Source organism: Suncus etruscus, chromosome 17, assembly GCF_024139225.1.
Source record: "Suncus etruscus isolate mSunEtr1 chromosome 17, mSunEtr1.pri.cur, whole genome shotgun sequence".
NCBI classification, from domain to species: domain Eukaryota; kingdom Metazoa; phylum Chordata; class Mammalia; order Eulipotyphla; family Soricidae; genus Suncus; species Suncus etruscus.
The window spans coordinates 63,272,989-63,297,103 of record NC_064864.1 but is presented as its reverse complement, the minus strand read 5'-3'; the positions used below and the strand labels follow the sequence as shown (position 1 = coordinate 63,297,103).

Below are 24,115 nucleotides of genomic sequence, written 5' to 3'. Positions count from 1 at the left end.
ATGTGGATATTCAGTTTTTCCACCACATCTGCTGGAAATACTGTCATTTTCTCACTGAGTAGTCTTGGCGCCCTTCTCAAAAAACCTACCACATAAAATAAGATTTATTTAGGGTTTTATATTCCATTTGTTAATATGCTTATTCTCATACCAAATATCATTTGGTATTATTTATCAAACTTTTGAAGTAATGTTTGAACTTAGAGTCCTGTCATTTTTTTCCTTTTAAATATTGCTTTGGCTATTTTAGGATTTTTGCAATTCTATATGAAACCACTTTTTTTTTTTTTTGGTTTTTGGGCCACACCTAGCATTGCTCAGGGGTTACTCCTGGCTCTCTGCTCAGAAATAGCTCCTGGCAGGCACGGGGAACCATATGGGACACCGGGATTCAAACCAACCACCTTTGGTCCTGGATTGGCTGCTTGCAAGGCAAACGCCGCTGTGCTATCTCTCCGGGCCCATGAAACCACTTTTTTAAATTTATACTTTTTATTAGAACATCATTATTTACCAAGTTATTCATAATACAGTTATTTCAGACATTTAGTGTACCAACACCAAACCTACCACCAGTGTGACCTTCTTTCCACCAGTACCCCCCAATACTCCCCCATCATCCTGGCCTGCCTCGTTCAGGCACAGAATTTCTTCATAATGTATCCAATTTCTATATTGTTACCAAAAAGGGACTTGAAATTCTTATAGGAGTTGCATTTGTTACATAGATGGAGATTTAATGCAATTAAATCTATAGACTTAAGAGTCACTGGCACCTTAACAATGTGTCTTTCTATCCATAAACACTGGATCCTTTTCCATGATTTGTTTCAGTAAGTGACAAGATATCACCTCCCACCAATGAACTGAAAATTTCACAAAGTGCAGAAACAACCATTATTTATGGGGATGTGGTATAAAAGGATCTCTGCCCCCAGTTTATCACTGGTGGGACTGTTATCTGGTTCAGTCTCTATGGAAAACTGTGTTAATAAGACTAAAAATTATAATAGAGTTTTAATATGACCCAGAGATTTCCCTTCTTGGCATCTACCCAAAAAACACAAAAAAGAATTCTCCAAAATTTGTATTCATGTTCAATGCCATTTTAAATAGCTAACATTTTGCAGCAACCTAGGTTCTTAGCAAAAGATGAGTGTATAATTGAGGCAGAGAAACACAACAGAATACTATTTAGTCAACTGTGAGAAAAGATGAAATCTTGAAGTTAGCTGCAATTAGGAGCAGACTCATCTTATATAAAATTTGTTTGTTTGGGAGCCACTTCTGTTTGTACTCAGGGATCATTCCTGCCTTGCTTTGGGAAGCATATAAAAGGCTGAGGATCAAACATGGGTGTGCTGCATGCAGACCCCCTATCAGTTAGTCTATCACTTCTCCTTTTTTTTTTTTTATTTAAACACCTTGATTACATACATGATTGTGTTTGGGTTTCAGTCATGTAAAGAACACCACCCATCACCAGTGCAACATTCCCATCACCAATGTCCCAAGTCTCCCTCCTCCCCACCTGACCCCCGCCTGTACTCTAAACAGGCTTTCCATTTCCCTCATGCATTCTCATTATTAGGACAGTTCAAAATGTAGTTATTTCTCTAACTAAACTCATCACTCTTTGTGGTGAGCTTCCTGAGGTGAGCTGGAACTTCCAGCTCTTTTCTCTTTTGTGTCTGAAAATTATTATTGCAAGAATGTCTTTCATTTTTCTTAAAACCCATAGATGAGTGAGACCATTCTGCATTTTTCTCTCTCTCTCTGACTTATTTCACTCAGCATAATAGATTCCGTGTACATCCATGTATAGGAAAATTTCATGACTTCATCTCTCCTGACAGCTGCATAATATTCCATTGTGTATATGTACCACAGTTTCTTTAGCCATTCGTCTGTTGAAGGGCATCTTGGTTGTTTCCAGAGTCTTGCTATGGTAAATAGTGCTGCAATGAATTTAGGTGTAAGGAAGGGGCTTTTGTATTGTATTTTTGTGTTCTTAGGGTATATTCCTAGGAGTGGTATAGCTGGATCGTATGGGAGCTCGATTTCCAGTTTTTGGAGGAATCTCCAAAACTAGACAGCATTCCCACCTATCACTCCCTTTTAATCTCTTTTAATCTTTGGATATTGAAGAAGGTGTTTGTTGCATGTTTAAATTTGTCATTGACACTTGATGAATCAACTTTTGTGACTATATAATGTCCACTCCTGTTTCTTTTGGTGTGTGACTGAAATTAGTATGACCACCTGGTTCTTTTTTGGTTATTTGCAGTCTTCCATACTTTACCTCTAAGTATTTGTACATTTGAATCAAAAGCATAGTTCCTCTAGGCATTATATATTTCAAACTTAATTTTTTAATTCTGTTTTTTTTTTTGGGCCACACCCGGTAACGCTCAGGGGTTACTACTCCTGGCTATGTGCTCAGAAGTTGCTCCTGGCTTGGGGGACCATATGGGACACCGGGGGATCGAACCGCCATCCGTCCAAGGCTAGCGCAGGCAAGGCAGGCACCTTACCTTTAGCGCCACCGCCCGGCCCCCTAATTTTTTAATTCTGGCCAGAGCTTTATAGCACATTGGGTAGGGTGTTTGTCTTGCATGTACTGACCTGGGTTCAATCCTTGGCATCCCATATAGTCCCCCGACCCTGCCAGGAGTAACTTCTGAGCACAGGGCCAGGAGTAACTCTGAGTGCCACTGGGCATGGCACACACAAAAAAAAGTTTCGTATTGTTTTGTTTTATTTTGGTCACACCTGGCAGCGTTCAGGGGCTATTCCTGGCTCTAGGCTCAGATATCGCCGCCGGCAGGCTCGGGGGACCATATGGGATGTCAGGATTTGAACCACCGTCCTTCTGCATGCAAGGCAAAAGTTTTTTAATGAAGAATTTGAATGTGAATTGTGTTATAAAAAATAATACAGTTTGGTAATAATATCAGAGACAATAGAGATGAGGGCCAGGAGGACCAGTAGAAAGCTTGCCACAAAGAGCAGTGAGTGCATTTGGAGTAGAAAAGGGTCCACTGCAACAATAATATTTGGAAACTGACCGCTCTGGACAAGAACTGGCTGCTGAAAAGAGATAGAATTACATGAATGGCATCCCTTCATCAAGAATAGTGCAAACCACAGTGTCAAAAAGGAAAGAGGGGAGAGGGAAATAGAGAGAGAAAGAGAGAGAAGAAAGGAGAGAGGAGATACAAAATGCTTGTCCCAGAGACAGGTTGGGGTGGGGGTGGGATGTTGGGAGGGAAATATGGGACATGGTGACAGGAAAGTTGCACTGGTGAAGGGTGGTGTACATTCTGAAACATTCTGTACCACACTGAAACCCAACTATGAAAAACTGTGTAACCACGATGGTTAAATAAATCAGTTATATTTTTGAAAAAAAAATTGAATGTGAAGCATCATAATTTGCAATACTGTAATGACAGGACTTCCTGCACACAACATTCCAACACCACACTCTCCAATAGATTGTCACCTCTACCACTAGAGTTTCAGGTTCCCTCACCTTCCTCTACCCCCCACTCATGACCGTTAAACTTAATTTTGTAAACAATTTTTCAGGCTTTATTGTGTTTGTGATCATTCCTTAGTAGTCTCCAGCCATCTTCTGCTGTCTGCTGGAGCGGACAGTGCTTCAGCTCAGTCTACAAGCCACAGCTGAGCTGAAGAGGTAGGTGACTGAACTGAACTGTATGCCACTGAGCTATTTAACCCAGAATATTCAATGGCACATTTAATTAAGTGAAAAACCCATTTAAGGCAGTAAAGTCATGTAAATAAATGTTTATCAATCCTGAATCCTTATAATCAGGGGCTTTGGAGTATAAGGATTCAGGATTTTTAACCATTTATTTACAATGCTTTACTGTCTTAAATAGTTTATTCACTTTATTAAAGTTGCCATTGACTACTATGGGTTAATGTGGTATGCTAATAGTATATAGTATATCAAACAATCACGTATTTTAAATGTAATCATGTATCTATTTATTTACTGATTCCTCAATTATTGTAATTGTTTTGGGTATATATTTTTATTTTTGAAATTTACCAGTGGCTGCTGCATTTTCTACTTTGACTTATACTTGAGTCACTAAGTTTTCCAAGTTTTTAGGGTAAAATTGGGTACATAGGTATTTCCTTATAGTCCACATATAAGGGTGATCATTTTGTATCTGTTAAATTTTTTGATTTTATTTTTTGTTTTTTGGGCCACACCCGGTGATGATCAGGGATTACTCCTGGCTTTGCGCTCAGAAATCGCTCCTGGCTTGGGCGACCATATGTGATGCTGGGGAATGAACTGAGGTCCTGGATCAGCCACATGCAAGGCAAATGCCCTACCACTGTGCCATTGCTCCAGCCCCAATTTTTCACCCAATTTTTTTAAATTTTTGATTTAATTTAAATGAATTTAACATTCATGAATGATCCCTGGTTACCCTCAGGGGTCAATCCAGGAGGTGCTCAGATGACCATACATGGTGCTTGAACCAGGATTGGATGCATGCCTTACTCTTTGTACTACTGTCTCTCCAAACCCTGTTTAAAATTTTTTTTAATTCCACTAATTTTGGCTTTTTGATTGGAGAACTTATTTGTTTGTTTGTTTGTTTTGATTATTACCACAACTTGTGGTATTTAGGTTCTCTTCCAGGCTTAGTGGAATTAAAATTCTTGGGAAGTGCTTTGGGTGGTATTTGAGGACTATGAGGTGCTAAAGGTTCAAACCTGGGTCTCTGGCATGTAAAGTATGCATTTCAGACTCTTGAACTAGCTCTTGCCCCCTTAAAGTATTTATAGATAAAAATACTTAAAACTAATTTGTGATTTGTTGCTTAATACCTATATATTTACTGTGCTTTCATCCTTCAGTCTTCTTTTAGTGTTTTCTATTTTGTGGTTTTGATTATCTTTGAATATGTATTGATTCTTTCTTCATGGTTTCTAGAGAATTTGATTTTATTTATTGTAAATGAAAATTTACAATACTTTATTCGAACAAATGACATTTTTTTTGGTTTTTGGGTCTAAGTGGATTTAATTTTCATTTCTGCTATTAAATTATATTTTATAGTTCATGATATCTCTTGTTTCCTCAAATTGTATGCTTTAATTTATATTACATGTTTTTATTATATTTTAAGTTTTAAGTAATTGATTATAACTTCCTTTCTTGGTCATTATCTTTTTAATGTCTGGGTCTATTTCTATTTTTTTCTCCTATGAGTCATATTTTTCTGCTTCTTTGTTGACTATAATTTTTGGATATGGAATATTGTGCATTTTTTATTCTTTTTCAGTGTTGAATCTATTTGAAATCCTTTAATGATTAAAAGATTAAGTAATAAAAATTAGCATTTTAATGTTGTTTTCCTTAACATTTATATATCTAAGAATTTGAGACTAGTTAAATATGCATTGCTATATGGGATCACATTAATATACATAATAAGTTGCTACAAAATAAAATATCTAGTAAAAAGTAGCATAATTATTTCTAAACATTTGAAAAATATATGAGATCTACAAATGCAATAGAGATTTGTAGTAGTGTGTTTAGCTACTGTTTTCTGAAAATAATTTTTGTTGTGGCGGAGTAGCTTCTGAAGCAAGGAGGGGGTTGGGGATATGGACATTACTGGTGATACACAGAAAATGAGCCCTAGTAGTTCAATGTTTAGGCCTGATGGGTATCAGAAAAATTTTTGGAGGGGTGTTCTGAGCATCCAGGGGTGCTCAGGCATTACTCCTGGCTCTGCACTCAGAAATAACTTCTGACAAATTCAGGGGACCATACAGGACGCTGAGATTGAACCTGGGTTGGCCACATGCAAGACAAAAGCCCTGCCCACTGTGCTATTGCTCCAGCTCCATGGAAATATTTTTTTTTAGTTGTTTTATTGAGATGTAACTCACATGCCATAAAATTCTCCCAACTTAGACTCCATGTGATTGGACAGCGACTATCCAACCCCAGATCCCAGACGTAGAACCAACACAGTTCCCTGCAACAGCACAGGAACTGAACTCCCCCTGGAAAATTCCTAATACCACTTTGGCACCAATTAGCACCTGTTTTGATATGACATTCTGACAATGAGGAAACAGCAACAACTTGATCTAAGAGTGGTTTGCCCTATCTCATCACCTAACAGTAAGATGAAATCAGAAGACACATCGTCCTTTGCTCTATGTAAAAACCAAGATCCCTAACAACAGAAGACTGACTTTGATAACCACAACTGGGCAGAACTTACTCTGGAACCAATAAGAAAGACCCTACCCTAGTCTTTGGCCTAGGATTTGTACAAAATCCAAGATCTCTAATTCCAGAGGTTGGACTTTAACAACTGTGACTGAGCAGAATTTCTGGAACCATAATGAAAGACTCCATATTAGGCTTTATCCTAGGATCTGAGCAAAAACCCAAACCACTAATTATAGAAGACTGATAACAACCATGATGGAACATAACTTCTAGAATCGTAAAGAATCTCCTAGCCTTCAACCTATGACCTGTGCAAATCCCAAGATCTCTAGCTACAGAGGACTGATTTTATCATCCACAACTGAGCGGAAAGTCTCCTGGCACCATAAAAAAGACCAGGGGATGTGAAAATGAGCATGTATGGAGCCTGTAGTTGTTCCCATGGCAGTGTGTTTCAAAGGCAAAGAAACCCTGTATCTCTTAGGCTAAAGGAATTCCCTTTCTAATTTCCCCAATACTTATTATGCCTATGCAATAATAATAATAAAAAAAATTAAAAAGCACAAAACCTTGCCACACTAGCCCTCCTTCCTTCGTTTTTTAATTTTTCTTCTTTTTATTTATTCTTTTTCTTTCTTTTCTGCTCTTTTCTATTTTTCTTTTTCTTTTTATCTTCTTATATTTTCTTTTTAATTTTGTTATTTTCTTTCATTCTCATGGTTATTATATGATGGTGGTTGTTTTTAGTAGCTGGATGCTTCTTTTGTAGTTGTTGGTATTTTTGTTTTGTTTTTCTTTTCTTTTTAACTTTTCTTCTTTTAAATTGATATTTATAACCTCTAGACAAAATCCTCCCAGTTTTTTTTTTTCCAACAGAATCACATAACTTGAATAATCTTGTTCTGCCTCATGAATTGAGGGGGAGAAAAATGGAGGGTACCAGTACCAAACAGTTGTATGAACGGTGAGTGGAAATAAAAATGATCAGACTTAAATACCAAACCCAAAGTCAACGACAACAGAATTGGTACCCAATCTACAACAAGCTATATATAGAGGGGAGCAGTTACACAACCAGTCCAGGGGACAAATGAGGGAGATATGGGATACATGCTGGGAACAGGGGTGAAGGGAGGACAACACTGGCGGTGGGAATGGCCCAGATTCATTGTTACTATCTACCTTAAATATTACTGTGAAATATACAAAATTAACTTTGGTCATAATACAAATTATTTAAAAAAAAGAAAAAAGAAAAAAATTCTTCCATGTTCAGTATATTCAAGTGTATATTATTGTTATTTTTGCGTTTGAGGCCACACTTGGTGGTACTTTGGGGCTATTCCTTCATGAAGTCACTTCATGAAGTGCTTGGGGGACTAAACAATGTGGGCCATTGAACTAAGGTTTCTGCAGGTAAAGCATGTGCTCAGTTCTTTGAACTATTGCCAAGCTCACACAATTATACAGTTTTATGTACTTAGAGTTACATAACTATCAGCCTGCCAAGAAATTCCATACCTATTAGCATTTCCTTCCCATTGTATCCAATGCACCCAGTTCTAGACAACCACTAACTTTCTAAATGAATTTGCCCATTCTGATATCATTTTATCTGAATAGAGTCATTCCTGGTGTTTTATTCATTTTGCATAGCTTTTCCAAAAGTCTTTTTTGTAGCATGTATCAATACTTCTTTTTTAAGTTTTTGGACCACACCCAGTTGTGCTCAGGGCACTATGCTCAGGGTCATTCCTGGCAGTGCTCAGGGGAATCATATGGGATGCCAGGGATGGAACCCAGTTCAATCTGCATTGAACTGCGTTGTACTGCATGCAAGGCCAATGACCTATCTGCTGCGCTATTGCTCCAGCTTCAATACTTACATTTTTTATATTTAATAATAGTACTAGATTATACTTTTAACAATAAATAATTAACACTATAGATCCATGCATTAACAGTTACATGTTAATGTAATATTAGTAAAATTTAACAACTTTATAATTTTAGCTTACTGAAAGTAATAATGTAGTAAATAGATCCATACACTAAGTCTTTCAGAATAGATTCCTTGATATGTAATTAGTGAAGGAATTTTTTATTTATTTTTTATTTTTATTTTTTGATTCACCTTTAACGTTTTATTCCCACCACTCCACCCACATATGCTACTTGTATATATAGACATTGTATTAGCTTGTATTGTATTGAATTGTACTGTATATATTGTAAATAACTTTGAATGATAGCTTATTAGGAGTTTAATAAATCCAATGTGAAACCTGTAATAAAAATCCCTGTGTACATTATTAAACAGAACAAAACTAATTATATCACTTCTATTCTTTCCATCAATATTTATAGAATATAAATAAACCATAGTGTAACTGGAGATTTGAATCCCAATAATTGACTCTAATAGCCATTCTAATAATTCATTCTATGCCCTCACGGTAGTATCATATTGTATTTCAGGAGGCGGATTTTTATTTCAAGGCGGGTAAACAGGATTAATTTCAAGTCCTGCAAGATCCAGTGTGGGACCAGAGCACTCAATTTGATTATAGATTTGATAATTAATTAACACATCTTAATCCCTAAAAGTGTTAGCAAATTACTATTTTATTGGAGTAGACAATTAAATTGGCCATTTAAAAAGTGGAACTTTGCAAACTAATCCAAATATTTAACAGGCACACTGCCACATTTGGTGGAGTTCGAGAGAATGTTTGAAGGATGCCTCTGGGCCTAGTAGTCAGGGTGACTGATCAGGCTTATTAAATTTCCTGGCAGCCAGGCAAAAGCTAATGTTTTTTTTCCATAAATTATTTTTGAAAAGAAATTATTTCTCTTTATATCAAATAGCTGGTGGTAATACACATCATATATATCATAGACTTGAATCTGAATTGTATAATTTTTCCCTGTGTTCTATGGATTAAGATATAATGTCAGAGCAAATATCATTTATCTCCAGAGATCCTTATTTCCGTTAATTTGCAACAGTTTTAAATTTTCAGGAAAAACTAGGGAAAAGTTTCAGTAATGAGAACCCATACCAAAATTATATGTTATGCAACATTTTAATTTACTTAAAAATACAGTACTGTTATGAGAAATGATCCATACAACTGAATTGGAAGGGGTTTGGGAAGGATTGGTTTGGGGGTCCTTGGAGAAGGAGGGGTAGCTTGGTGATGGTTGTGAGGTTGGAATTATGTGTATGAGAAACCATTATTAATAGCATTGTAGGGGCTGAAGCTATAGCACAGCAGATAGGGTATTCGCCTTGCTCACAGCCGACCGGGGTTCAATCCCTGGCATCTCATATGGTCCCCAGAACCTGCTAGAAATTAACTTGAGAGCAGAGCGAGGAGTAACCCCTGAGTGCCACTGGAGTGGATATGTTTGTACATTCTGTTCCCTGTGCAACCTCTTGCCTCTTCCTGGATGTCGGGTCTGCAAACTAAGACCATACTTCAGAAGACAGTCAAAGAATCAGACTTGACCCAAGCTTAACCCACTGCTGGGGCTGGAGAGGAACATTTTGACTGGACTGTCCTTTGTCCGGTTGGCATCTAGCCCGGAGTTGGGCTTAGAGGATGCAGAACCAAAGCCGTCCAGCTTCCTTCTGCCAAGTGTTTGGTGAGGCAGAAGCATGACTTGGACTTTAGACGGCAGCGTCCTTTAAAGAATGCCTTTTACTTTATCTATCTATCTATCTATCTATCTATCTATCTATCTATCTATCTATCTATCTATCTATCTATCTATCTATTATTTATTACTATAAAATGATCCGCGGGGGGGGGTGTCGGGCCAGCAGTTCTGATAGTTTCTCAGCCAGACCCAGCACTGGGGTGAATCCTGGGTCCTCCGTGGTGGCCACACCCTCCCGGGCTCTCACAGACTTACCCTGCCGGTCAGTTCAGTCCCGGGCCTGCTCCCCTAGGTGCAAAACCCCCAGACACCTGCGAGCCCCTCACTTCTCACCCTGCTTCCAGAACCCAGGGCGGGGAGAACTGGGCTTGAAGCTGGTCCTTGAAGATTGCCCATTAGGCCCAATGTGTGCCATGGCAGCGTTTGAAGACACCCCAACCCACCTCCCAGCCCAGGCCGATTTGCTACTATCATGGAGCGTGTCGGTGTCCTCGGGCGACGCAGGCGGAGAAAGGGTTGCAGCAATGCGCGCCTGAGCGGTGGCACCAGGGCGCACCCTGCGTGTGGTCTCTGCAGAGGAGAACCAAGGAGGCGCAGAGGTGCCCGCAGATCAAAGCAGAGACTGTGGGGGCCCGGCGGGGTGCCCCCCAAGAAACACACACACACACACACAAATTGGCACCACCCTCTGGCCCTCCGCCCCGCGTTCGGTCCCCGCCCCACCTCGCGGCCCGCCCCGCAGGTAAAGCTGCGACCCAGGAGGTGCGTGGGGATGATCTCACTCGCGCGCTCCGCGCCGGGAGCAGAAGCAGGAGCAGGAGGAGGAGGAGGAGGAGGAAGAGGAGGAGGAGGAGCGGGAGCAGCTCCGACTTCCGGGTAGTGCAGCCACACGCCACCGGCGTCTTGCTTGCTTTTTCTCCCCCTTTGCCCCACACCCCACCCCACCCCGTGCACCCCTTGTCTCTCCCGCCTTTGCTTTCCTTCTACCCGGCCCCACCTGCAAACATGAACAGCTCAGACGAGGAGAAGCAGCTGCAGCTCATCACCAGCCTGAAGGAGCAAGGTAGGCGGGCGGGCGCCAGGTGCGGGCAGCCGGGGCCGGGTGGGGTGCACTGGGCCTGCGGCAGGCAGGGTCACCCCCATGTAGCTCCGCCATCCGCAGAGACGCGCCCTCTCCCCGCGCCTGCAGCGGTCTTCCAGGGTGGTGGGAACACTGCGGGGCGGGGAGTGGCGGGCCCGGGGACGGGAACAGGCGATCGCGAAGGAGGTGAAGGGGCAGCCAGGGTTTGGGGCGTGGAGGCCCCACGCGGGAGAGGCAGGTGGGCAGCTTGCGGTGGCAGCGGGTGTTGGGGGGTCTCCTCGGTGGGCCTGGCCCCCCCAGCGTTGCCCCACCCATTCCCGCACGTTGGCACGGGGAGGCCTGCCTGCAGCGCTGTCTGCAAACCCTTGCCAGCTTTTCATTCTGGTTTGGTCTAGTTCTTCATTTCCTTACTTACCCAGCTCGGATTTTATTTTCCCCCATTTTTTTTTTCAGGCCACGATATGGCTTCCCACTTCCCATTTTTAGCCATTTATTAGTCATTGAGTCAACACTTTGCTGCCTTCGGGCTTCCCGAATTAAGACTTGGCTTTGGTCCACGGGAAAACCAGGCCACGCACACTGTACCTTTCTGCACCGCCTGGTAACTGCAGATCCTCGCTTCATAGGCCTGTGGCAATCATAGCTATCACTTTCCTCACTTAAGAACAAAGCCAAAATTAGTGGTTAGAGATGAGCTTGCCAGTTGTAACGTTTTAAATGATTGTTATTATTATCCTGACCCCACGTGGCATTGAGAACAGGCATCCAGAGAGGAACCGCTCAGATTTAGGAAGTAAAAGTGAGTTGGGACATGTACTTTTCTGTGCAACTTACTGACTTGACCACACAGTGGACGGACCCCTGCTCTGTGTCTGTCTCATCTTGGGGTTTAGCTTCTGCTTTTTCACTTCTCTTGTCCCCATTCACCAACTCAGTAAACTTGGCAAAACCTCACCTAAAGGTCTTATAAAGAAAATGATGTTGTATCTGAGTAAAGACTGGAGCAAAACCGTCTGATTTCCTAAGGTTTTGTCTGTTACTTTGACCTGTTGCACCTTGGCATTCCCATTGAGGGTTGAGTAACTGTACCGGTGGGGAAATGATTTCATCTCACTGAGAAGGATCCGCACATTCCTAAATGCTACCTGGTATCTACAAACTGTTGTATAAACATACAAGTGACTTTTGCCTTTCCAGTAGTTGAAAATCCTAATCCAGATTAGCCTAAAGGCGCAAAAGTCACAGCCTTTGGTGACTCTGGGCCAAAGTTAAAATGCCTTTCTTTCTTTATTTTTTTAAAATAATTTTTATTTTGACCAAAGTGGATTACAAATCATTCATAGTCAAACTTTCTATGGAGTTTCTCTAGTATTTTATTGAGGGACTAGATTACATTAGCATGTTACTTTAAGTTATAGTAATAATTATAATAAAGACTCAATTTATATTCATGTTGGAGCTTTTATTAGTAGTCATCTGTCATTGACACTGAACTTTTTGATGGACGGTCAATTTTCAAATAATGACAAAATTTTAAAATGACTATTTTGTATTATTTCAAGGGTAGGTTAACAGTGTGGAAAGCTCCCGAATTCTTTGTATTCAATTTTAGAACTCTTTTTTGTTTTCTGTTTGTTTGTTTCTGATAGGTTTGAGAATTGAGAAAAAGACAGGAATTTTTATTTTGTTTTCTTTGGGGTCACAACTGGCAGTGCTCAAGGGTTACCTCCAGTTCAGGAGGTAATTCCTAGAGGTGCTCTGGGGATATGATATATGGTGCTGGAAGCCAACTGCTATAGGCTATATGCAAGTCAAATGCTTTAACCCCTGTACTCCTGCCAACCCCTCCCCCAAAGAAGGAACCTTAAGTTTCTGGTTCTTTTTTGTATTGCAAAACAAGTCCATGGATGATATATTTCCTTGATTGTGTGCATCTCAGAGATAATAAAACTAATTTTGAGGTTTTTTTTTTTAAAGACATACTTTTATTTTTAAAAGATATTCAGTTTGGGTAAATAGTTATTGGGCTTTCTTTAATTTTTTTAAATTTTTTCAAATTCACAGTATGATTCTTATATATCTCAAATCCAGAGTGTAGATTTGCCATTGCATGATAGAATGATGACCCAATTTCAAGAATATTGTCTCTTGGAGCTAGGCTAGGGATTTGAGTTCTATTGGACTTCCACTGGTATAGTAGTCAATTTTGTAAGCAAATAATATGTTTCATTTATATTTGAAATAAACTTTTTACTATCTGTTAGTTATTTGTAACCTATAAGTAATTCTATTATCTTACTTAATGTGAATAAGAAGTATCTGAGTTAAACACTTCACCTTTTAAAGGATTACTTTAATGCTTTTAAATTAAGTTTAATTATTATTACTGTATACCATAAATTAGAAAGTTAGAGTTTTATTTAAGGCATACAATGTTCCATCACCAGTCCCACCACCAATGCCAACTTCCTTCAATTTTGGTTCCCAGGTAACCTATCCCATCCTTTCAACACCCCCAATCTGTCTCCTTGATCAGCAGCACAGTTTTGAGTTTGCTTGTTGTAGTTTACCTTTTTTGTTTGTTTGTTTGTTTTGTTTTAGGGACATACCCAGTGGTGCTTAGGGGTTACTCCTGTATCTGCCCTCAAAAATCACTCCTGGCAGACTAAGAGGAAAATATGGGATGCTGGAGATGAGTCAGCCATGTGCAAGGCAAATGCCCTACTCACTGTGCAATAGCTCCAGCCCTGTTGTTCACCTTAAATTTTTTTTTCTTTTCAGGGGAGAGCGTGAATGCTTTTTAATGTGGAGTAGACATTCACTCTTACCAAATATCTATCAGATATAAGACCCCTACCCTAGGTACTGGGATATAGATAGTGAACCAGACAGGTAGTTCTTGTTCTTATAGTCTAGTAAAACAGATGCCATTAATTAAATAAATATATGCATAAGTTTGTAAAATTTCAAGTGTTAGAAATGGAGCTGCTAGATTAGTAAGGCATATGATAGTAACCTGTCCAGTTCACATTCCCTTCCACTGAACCCCGTAGTACCTAACTTCCTGTGTACCAGTCAGCATTGGCCAATCTTAATCTTTACTAATTTGACAGCTTGTTAACTTTTTTGACCAATATGGTGAACACAGTGGTACATTATTTTTTAATTATTGGCTATTTATAAGGTTTTAAATCTTTTTACATAGTCACTGATATTTAGGTTTCATGATCTTTGGGGAGTTTTAAATCTAAATTTAGTTTATTTATTTTTAATTAATATTTTTATTTAAGCACCATGATTACAAATATGTTTGTAGTTGGGTTTCAGTTATAAAAAAGAACACCCCCCTTCACCAGTGCAACATTCCCACCACCAATGCCTTCCATCCCACTCCTCCCCCCACAACCCATACAGGCATTCAATTTCTCTCACTCACTATCATTGTCATGTTAGTGACAGTGTAGTTATTTCTCTAACTGAACTCATCTAAATTCACATCTAAATTTCAATCCCATTCCCTACAAGGGTGCTCAGATCAGGAAACTTTAATCTATGCTGAGAGGAAGCTGAGTGCAGCTTTCCTTAATGTGAAGCCTTGAGTGGTGTGGTGGATGAGGTTGCTTTTGACAAAAGTTGTGAAATGTAATGACGGAGTCTGTCATAATATGAACAATCTCTAATATATACTTACCATTTCCTCAGCTCTATGTCTGATAAATCCCACCCATTTCTGAATGACTTCAAAACATTGTATGTTCCCTTCTAGTGAATGGTATAATTAGCTATATTATGTCTTTCTAGAAAGTTATATTATGCCCCTTTAAAAAAAATTAGCCAGTGTGTGATTGCTTATGTTCAAGCAGATGTTGAGGTAATGAGGTAATTCTCCTTTTGTCTTTTTGGGGGCTTTATTTTATTGGACTGATTGACATCTTTAATGCCTGGAGAAATGGCAACTTGGGAATACGATTTCCAATGCATATTTCCTAGCTACTAAAGTATTTACTAGCTACCAAAGACATTTCCCTTACAAAAACCTCACACAATTTGCTCTCACTCCAGAATACTACTAGAAAATGATAAATTTAGTTAAGCGCTTTTTTTTTAAGGTACATGATTTTCTTTGTAATTCTTTCAATCCACAAGTGTTGAATATTCATAGCCAGGCACTGTGCTAGGTATTGGAGATAAAGAGAGAGAGAAAGAAAGCTGGGTTTCTGGCATATAAATTCTAAGAACACCTAATTTGGTCATGTTTGGTCATATGCTGAATATCCTTAGGCCAGAAAAGGGCAGGGAAGACCTTGATAGACCTTGATCATCATCCAACTACTAGAATAGTTGTCTGAAAATTCATAATTCATAGTAGTGTTTGCTAGTACCATAAGGGAAATCAAGCTGGGCAGAGAGAAACAACAGGCGCTCATTAGCCTAGTTTGCATGGCAGTGCCCTTGCTGTGTATGTGTGTGGGCGTGGTGGTGGAGGAGAGACAGGGAGAGGAGATACAGGAAAGAGAGAAGAGAGAGGAGAGAAAAGAAGGATTACAATAATAAAGAATGTTCAGATCAAAATCACAAATAAATGAACATACCCAAGGTATGGCTTCTTTTCATGAGCTAAGGTTACTGAGTATTGATAGCCTAGGGTGCTATCAGTGCTTTCATCTTTTGAGCTGCTATTGAAAGAGTGCTCAAAGTTCTGTTCACAAGCAGAGATGGCTCAGTTTCTTAGAGCTGGATTAGTCATTTAAAAAGGGGTTTGTTATACCTTTGATTTCTAGGCTGGAAAATCACTAGAGTAGGATTTTGACCAAAGGAGCCATAAGCGATTGCCTAGCACAATTGATTGTCAGTCGAGAACAACTCGAGCGTTGTCGATTTTGTGTCCATGTAAGGTCAGTAAGTAAGAAGTTAGGGACTAGGGGCCGGAGAGATAGCATGGAGGTAAGGCGTTTGCCTTTCCTGTAGAAGGTCATTGGTTCGAATCCCGGCATCCCATATGGTCCCCCGAGCCTGCCAGGAGTAATTTCTGAGCATAGAGCCAGGAGTAACCCCTGAATGCTGCTGGGTGTGACCCAAAACACACACACACACACAAAAAAAAGAAGTTGGGGACTGAATGGGTCAGTCTTGGTATCAAGTGTGAAGATGTCTTTATAGTTCTGTTGTGGTACATGTGGTTGAGCACCTAACAGAGGGCACATGAATACTTATACATTTATAAGTTCATGACAGTAACGCAGCTGGGGAAATTTCTTGAAGGTGCAGAGTATATGCCTTGTATATGCAAGGCCCTGAGTATTCATCACCACCCCAGTACAAGGATATGTTTCTGGAGGGCCCCTGAGCACTGCTTGAGAGCCCTTTTCCCTCCTCAAAAATAAAAGGGGCAGCAGATAAATTATTTTTTCTATTTGTTCTACTTTTTTTTTTTGTTTTGTTTTGTTTTGTTTTTTCGGGCCACACCCATTAGATGCTCAGGGGTTACTCCTGGCTACGAGCTCAGAAATTGCCCCTGAATTGGGGGGACCATATGGGACGCCGGGGGATCGAACCGTGGTCCTTTCCTTGGCTAGCACTTGCAAGGCAGACACCTTACCTCTAGCGCCACCTCGCCGGCCCCTTGTTCTACTTTTTAATTTGTTTTGAGGCTCTACCTACCAGTGCTTTGGGCTGACTTCTACTTTTCTCTGTGCTCAGGGATCACTCCTGGCACTTCTTGAGGGACCAAATGATACTGAGTAGTAATCCAGGCCTGCAAAGCAAGCATTTTGACTCCTGTTTGGTCTCTTCATTCACATCTGCTATAGATTTATAAAGGTTATATTTATTTTTGCTTTTGAGGTTGGAGACTCAAGTTGTAAAGCATATGCCTGACCTCTTCATAGCCTTTGGTTTAATCCTTGTTGCCCCATTGTGGTATTTATTCCATCTGGGTAGCCCTTTAACATCCCAGAGAGGGGCCCTTTATTTATTTATTTTTGGGCTTTGGGGCATACCCTGCAGTACTCAAGGTTATTCCTAGCCCTGCACTCAGAAATCACTTAGGCAGGTTTCGGGGACCATATAGGATGGTGGAGATCGAAACTGGCAAGACAAGCAAGGCAAACCCATATTCACTGAGCTATCCACTCTGGTCCCAGGGATCCCTTTAACAAATAGTTTTCTTATTTTAAATGTAGATATCCCACCAGTGGGTGTTGAGTGGGAGGACTTGGTGATTAACTCCTAGAAAGAGGTGGTCAGTGACTTAGCAGTGCTGGTCCTTGGGTTTAGTGCTCAGTCTGGCAGTGTCCCAGCACAAAGTCTCATGTTAAGGAGGCCATGAAGACCTTGCTGGGCAGTTCTGGGGGATCTCTGGGTGCTGAGGGTTGAACCCAGGGCCTTGTACATCCTAGATATGTGGCCTACCAACTGACCATCTTCCCAGCCCAAAGTATTTTTTCTACATAGACAATTATAACATAGGTTGATAAAGGAGTCTACAAAATATAAATTAATATTTTAGTGAAAATTTTGAAGTTCTTGTGGACTTTGAGATTTTCTACCATTACATTATTAGAATGTTGTAGTTATTTACAAACTACAGAAGTTTCACTGTTAAAAAAAAGTTCCTCTGTCTCACTTCTTCCTTGTTCCTGCTTTGTGTGAAATAGCCATCACTGATCTTTGTCCCAGTTGAATACTTTTGCCTTTTCCAGAATGGCATATTGTGTAATTAGACATTTAGGTAGTTTTTTCAATTGGCTTTTATTTTTAAATAAAAGTTTAAAGTTTTTAAAGTTCCTCTGTCTTTTTTGTGGTTTGAGAGTGTCTTTATTTATTTTGTTTTTGTTTTTGTTTTTTTTGGGCCACACCCGTTTGATGCTCACGGGTTACTCCTGGCTAAGTGCTCAGAAATTACCCCTGGCTTGGGGGGACCATATGGGACGCCGGGGGATCAAACCTCGGTCCTTCCTTGGTTAACGCTTGCAAGGCAGATACCTTTAGCGCCACCTCTCTGACCCCCAAAAGTGTCTTTATTTCTATGTATCACTAGAAAATAACCCCATGGCAATTCTACATCATAGTTTGTGGCCTCACCTGTTGATGAATTATAGTTGTTTCCAAAGTTTGGCAATTCCAAATGAAACTGTGACCAGCAGTGGTGAGGAGATAAGGTGTAGGGGACAGACACAGTCCTGTGATCCTGTGGGTGAGCTAGTCTCTGTCTCTGGGATGAGACTTCCAGCAGGGCCTCTCAGTTTTGTTTCCTCCTCTTCAATGAGGTAGGAGGCCTGGAAGGGACTGGAATTGAGTGTGAAGAAGGTCAGAAGCTTCTGGAGTTGGGTAAGACTTTTCCCCTAGTCTGTGAAATAATTTCCCTTGAAGGCATTCTTCAAAATAGCCATTTCCTCTCCCTTTGCCAGAGTACTGGGGACATTTTCTCTAATTTTACTGTAAGAAAAACCTGATAGTTCTCCAGGAGATAAAAACTCACGACAGTTTATACACATTTATTTGACACCCCAATTGCCCTTTATGTGGTTCAAAGGGGGCACAACAATTATGGCTTTTGCCTTGCATGTGGTTGAGCTAGGTGTGAGTTCCCAGAATTCCATATGGTCCTCTGAATCTGCCAGGAGCAATTTCTGAGTGTAGAGTCAGAAGTAACCTCTGAACGTCTCCAGGTATGCCCCCCCCCAAAAAAAAATACCCAAAAGTATATGTGGTGCAGAGGCACCCTCTACCCTGCTGTCAACAGAAACCATTGGAACAGCCTCCAGCAATTTTGGAATTCCAGTTTGTCTTTCTCTCTTTTGCACCAGTTAACTCAGATGTTATCTGGCCCAGGATTTCGGCTCCAGGAAGTTGTGATTTTCTCTCTCTCTTTCTCTGTCTCTGTCTGTCTCTGTCTCTGTCTCTCCGCCTCTATCTTTCACACTCTATTTTGTTTTTTGGGTCACACCCGGTGATTCTCAGGGGTTACTCCTGGCTCAGCGCTCAGAAATTGCTCCTGGCAGGCATGGGGAACCTTATGGGATGCCGGCATTCAAACCACTGTCCATCCTGGATTGACTACATGCAAGGCAAACACCCTATTGCTGTGCTTTCTGGCCTAAAGGTTTTTTTTTTTTTTTTTTTTTTCTATTGCTGCCTCTCTGAGCTTCTGTGTGTTAGTTTGCCCCTTGGTCTCAGTTCTCTAATGGATTTAAGAAGAGTTGTTGCTTTTTAGTTTGTCCAGCATTTTGTTGTTGTGAAAATGGCAGTATTGACTTAACTTATATGAGACCAGAAACTCTATAAACTGAAAGTCTATAAACTGACTCAGTTTCTTTCCAATCCACCAATACATTTGAAGTTATCAATGTTGGGTTGTGAGATTGCTTCTTAAATTCTAAGAATTCATTAGTAATGAACTAATGAATTAATACTACTAAGTAATGAATGAGCTTGAGGATTTCCATAATCTCTTTTCAATGAAAAGTCTCTCACCTTTGTTTTTTTATTATCAGATTTTCTATCAATTTTTTTCTAGCTTTTATTTTCCTCCATGTTTTTATTAGTATCTGAGGCATATACGAGTTCTTTCTAATCTGTTATTAAGAGCAGGACCCAGTGAGACAAGTGCAGGGGACAATGTCCTAATTGAACAGAATCTTCTAGGACTCAAGCCCTGATTCTCCATTCCTGAAAGGCCTATCAAGGCTCCACACTCAGGGGTAGAAAGGATGTAGCAGAAGATCTCTTGATGCCTTGCTTGCCTGTCATATTTATTGACTACTTAGAGCTTTATTTTCACTGAGTGTCCTTTTGGGTCCCCAAGGAGGATACTTTAGTCTCTTTCATGGTTTGTTCTTATGAAGACCTAGATCTGTTCTTCTCTCTGCCTTTAACACACATTAATCAAGTGCCTCCTCAGTGTCAGGCACTGTGCCAGATGTGGGCATCTGAAGGCACAAAGACATACTCCTTACTGTTTCTGGCACAGTGTTTGGCACATGATTATGCTCAGGAATTTTTTTCATGGATTACTTTGGGAAACCATAGATTTGTTCCACCTCAATTGTTTCTTGCTGTGAGATTTGAGCTCTGTAGGATTTGTATCTTCATTTATAAAACAAGGATGTTTATGTTTGGTTTAATTGCTCTGCTGGAGAGATAGTACAGTGGATAAGATAGCCACCTTACACATGGCCAATTTGGGTTTGATTCCCCAGCAACCTGTTAGGTTCTCTAGCCCTTCCAGGAGTGATCCTTGAGCACAGAGGTAGAAGTAGTCCCCAGTGTAGTTAATGTGTCCCCAAAACCAAAGAAACAAAAACCCAAGGTTCAGAGAAGCCCCAAGATTTTGGGTGTGATAGAGTAAATGGTGGCTTCTGAGAGAAAAGTCTGTGTGTGTGTGTGTGTGTGTGTGTGTGAGAGAGAGAGAGAGAGAGAGAGAGAGAGAGAGAGAGAGAGAGAGAGAGAGAGAGAGAAAGAGAGAGAGAGATTTCACTAATTACCTACTGTATAAAGAAAGAATTTGAGATATAGGGAAATAAGAGATGAGGGTTTATCCATGGTGTATCAAAATTGGGTTCTGGCTCTAGAGAAAAGGTACTTTACACAGGAAATTTTTTTTTTTTTTTTTTGGTTTTTGGGCCACACCTGGTAGTGCTCAGAGGTTACTCCTGGCTATCCGCTCAGAAATCGCTCCTGGCAGGCATAGGGGATCATATGGGATGCTGGGATTTAAACCAACCGCCTTAGGTCCTATATCGGCTGCTTGCAAGGCAAACACTGCTGTGCTATCTCTTTGGCCCCTACACAGGAAATTTTAAGAAAAATGAGCAGTTTGCTGATCCTTTGGAGGTGATTTTGAAATATTCTCTTGGAAACTTAGGAGATAAGAACATTGATGTAATCAGTGCATATAGGAGTAGGAAGTTTGAGTGAAAAGAGTTGATAAATTCACTTTCTATTATGTCAGGTTTGATGCATTTTCAGGGTATCTGTACAAAATTCCAGAACAGTATTGTATTGTGATGACATTGTTCTGCATCCACCATGGATGCCAGCAGCTACATGTAACTAGTAAGAGCTTGAAAATGTGGCTGGCACAACTGAATTTTAATTTAATTGATCTTCCTTATAATCTTAATTCTATTTTTATTAATTTAAATGTAAATAGTCATAGGTCTGTGCTTATCATTACTGTATGGGACAGTCAGGTATAGTGAGCTGGAAAAACTCAACTGAATGGAACACTGGAAACAGAGATCTTGAAACTCTTAGATCTCTTAGAAATCCTCTTTCTGCTACTGAGAGGTTTTCAGGGATGTTAGATTCTCCTGGGCCCATAAGGGGAAGATTCCAGACAAGCCATGATTGTTCATCCCAGCTCATGTTGTTGATCTGTAGTTAGGAACTTTAGTTGTTAGGTTTCTGAAAAAATTAAGACTACCTATTGCTTCCTGGATTGTCTGTGTTAGGGTCTGCATCTTGAGAAGAAAACTTTTGAAAGAGAAAACCAGCATGATTTTTTTTGTTTGTTTTGTTTTGTTTTTGGGCCACACCCGGCAGTGCTCAGGGGTTACTCCTGGCTGTCTGCTCAGAAATAGCTCCTGGCAGGCACGGGAGACCATATGGGACACCGGGATTTGAACCAACCACCTTTGGTCCTGGATCGGCTGCTTGCAAGGAATATGCCCTGTGCTATCTCTCTGGGCCAACCAGCATGATTCTTAAATCTGAAAGCTTACTCTAAAAACTCCACCTGAGAAAACTGATATAAAAAACTTGGGGTTGGTTATGGGTGACGATGGGTCTAGATGTGTGTCTGGATTTCAAAGCTCTTTGTTGATTCAAATGTGCATCTAGAGCTAGAAAGTTCAGCTGCCAGCGTGACTTCTGTTTTTTCACCATCTTCCTTTCACTACAACAAACTGTAGCTCCTCTTCTTCTTCCTTTTTTGGATATCAACATTTCCTAGACTTTTCAGGGCTACCATCTTATAAGCCATCTGGGACAAAAGTTATCCAGAGACTAAGGACATTAGGGGACAGTTCATTGCTTTCGGTCTCAGTTTCTGACTGTGTTCAGGAGACAATATGGTGCCAGGGTGGAAGTTGAACCTCCTGTATGCAAAGCCTCCATGGTAGCCCTCAAATATAGTTAATATTCTTTGTAGCATTGTTAGTGATAAGCCTGGATTACTTGTATTGAACACTTTCTGTGCCTGAACACTCATATTTGTTAACTCACTCTCAATAACTACACTGTGAGAGGTGGGTATTTTTAAAATATTTTCTAGGTGTTATCTGGGAGGCTCAAAAAGATCAAATAACTTTCCTGAGATACTCTAGCTAATAAGTGCTCAGTCTGGCATTAGGGTGCATTTTGTAATTGCTGTTTCACATGGTCTTGTAAGTTGGTAAGATATGCTATATCTGTAAACTCAAGAGCTGAGGTTTACCCAAGTGATGGATATCCTTTAGATGGAAGAAAATTAGTCCATATCATATGGTTGGTTTTGTTTTGTTTGTTTGGGTTTTTTTTGTTTGTTTGTTTTTGCACTGATTCAATAAAGATTTGGAGGGTATCTCTTTTAAACTGTGCATTAGTTTGGAAACAGTAACATTTCTGTGAAGTCACTTCAGGTTTTGTGAGTTTTACCAAGACTGTGGTTACTGGTATTCTACTTTGGGGTGTGAATTATATAAATATTGCTAGGGCACTGACTTCAAGGAAATAAAACAGTTAAGTAAATGTTTTCTTATTGTTTATTTGTTTTTAGGTCCACACCTGGCAGTGCTCAGGGCTTACTCCTGGCTTTGTGCTCAGAGGTCACTCTTGGCAGTGGAACTTCAGTGGGTGGTGGGGTTGAACCCAGGTCAGCCATTTGCAAATGAGCTCCCTGCCTGTTGTACTATCTCTCTGGCCCCCTAAATTTTTTTTTTATATTTTTTACTTTATCCCCTCCCTTGTTCTTTTTTCCTGATGTCAGATGCGTTGAATTCTTCCTATAGTTTTCCTCTTCTATCCTGGTTCTTGACTATTTTTTAAGCTACACACAGTTACAAATAGATATATTTTCTGTGTTTTCCATTAAGGTATTATAGATGAAAAGTTCTTAATTAATGTTTTTCATAGGTTCCGCAATAGGAAATTTACATTGTTCCACCTGGATTCTTTTGGCAATAGAATGAAGAATAGTAGAGTATTTTTTTAAGTCTTTATAGCCTTTATCTAGGATTCTAAATAGAAAAATAAATTGTTTTTTGTATATTTGTAAAAGTAGATCATAAAAATAGAATCTTAAGTCTACTTTTGATTTTCCAATTTCATCTACTTGTAATTTATAATTAATTAAGTTATAGTCTTGCAATAATATTATGTCTCAAATAACATTCAAATATTGTAACTTGACATAGATAATTTAATGACTAAAGGTTAATATGTGTGTATACATGTGTACATATACATACATATATATATATATATCTGTTTTTGTGGCAGGAATTAAACCCAGGACCTCATATATGTGAAACATGTGCTTGGACCCAAATCCTTGGCCCAATGCTCATTTCCTTCCCCAGATCTCTTAGTTCTTATTTCTTTGTTATAAAAAAAGAGGCTTAGGTAAGGGGAAGGAATAAAGGAGATCATTTTATTATAATTTTAGAACCAAGCCCAATATGGTCTAGACTCACTGGTTGGAATAGATATGGTAGAAGAACTGATATGAAAAGGGCTTCATTCATGCTCTGTCAAAGGGACTTTGCATTGCTGGTGATGGAGCTCAGGCTCTCTGTATCCAAAACATGCTTCACAGTTTCATAGCTGTTTCTCTACTCCAAGAAAAGCAGTCATTTCTAGGGGGCTTGAATGATGGTGTGTCAGGTAGAGTGTTTGTCTTGTCTGGATTTGCTCCTCAGCAACTCAGATGGTCCCCCAAGCACTTGTAAGAGTGATCCTTGAGCACCACTGGGTGTGGCTTCAAAACAAAACCATTTAACAAAAATGGTATTGCAAAAATGCAATTTTTTTATTAATAATATAATTTTTATTTTGATCATAGTGGCTTACCTATTGTTGACATTAATATTTTAGGTATATATTTACATAAAATCAGGGGGATTCCCATCCCTAAATTGTCCTCCCTACTC

General features: G+C 39.8%; 1 protein-coding gene across 3 annotated transcripts in view; it reads left to right on the top strand.

Moving 5' to 3' along the window:
• Positions 1–10,525: 10,525 nt before the first annotated feature.
• SHTN1 (shootin 1) overlaps positions 10,526–24,115 on the top strand; it is a 196,650-nt gene continuing 183,060 nt past the window's right edge. For 2 of the 3 annotated variants that reach the window (XR_007490694.1, XM_049764479.1), the window contains exon 1: positions 10,529–10,967. Coding sequence is in view for 2 of the 3 variants with exons in the window: in XM_049764479.1 (XP_049620436.1) it covers positions 10,910–10,967 (58 nt within the window). In the remaining variant the exon portion in view is untranslated. Of the gene's footprint in view, positions 10,968–24,115 lie in introns of all 3 variants that reach the window. The other variant, XM_049764480.1, reaches the window with a different exon arrangement.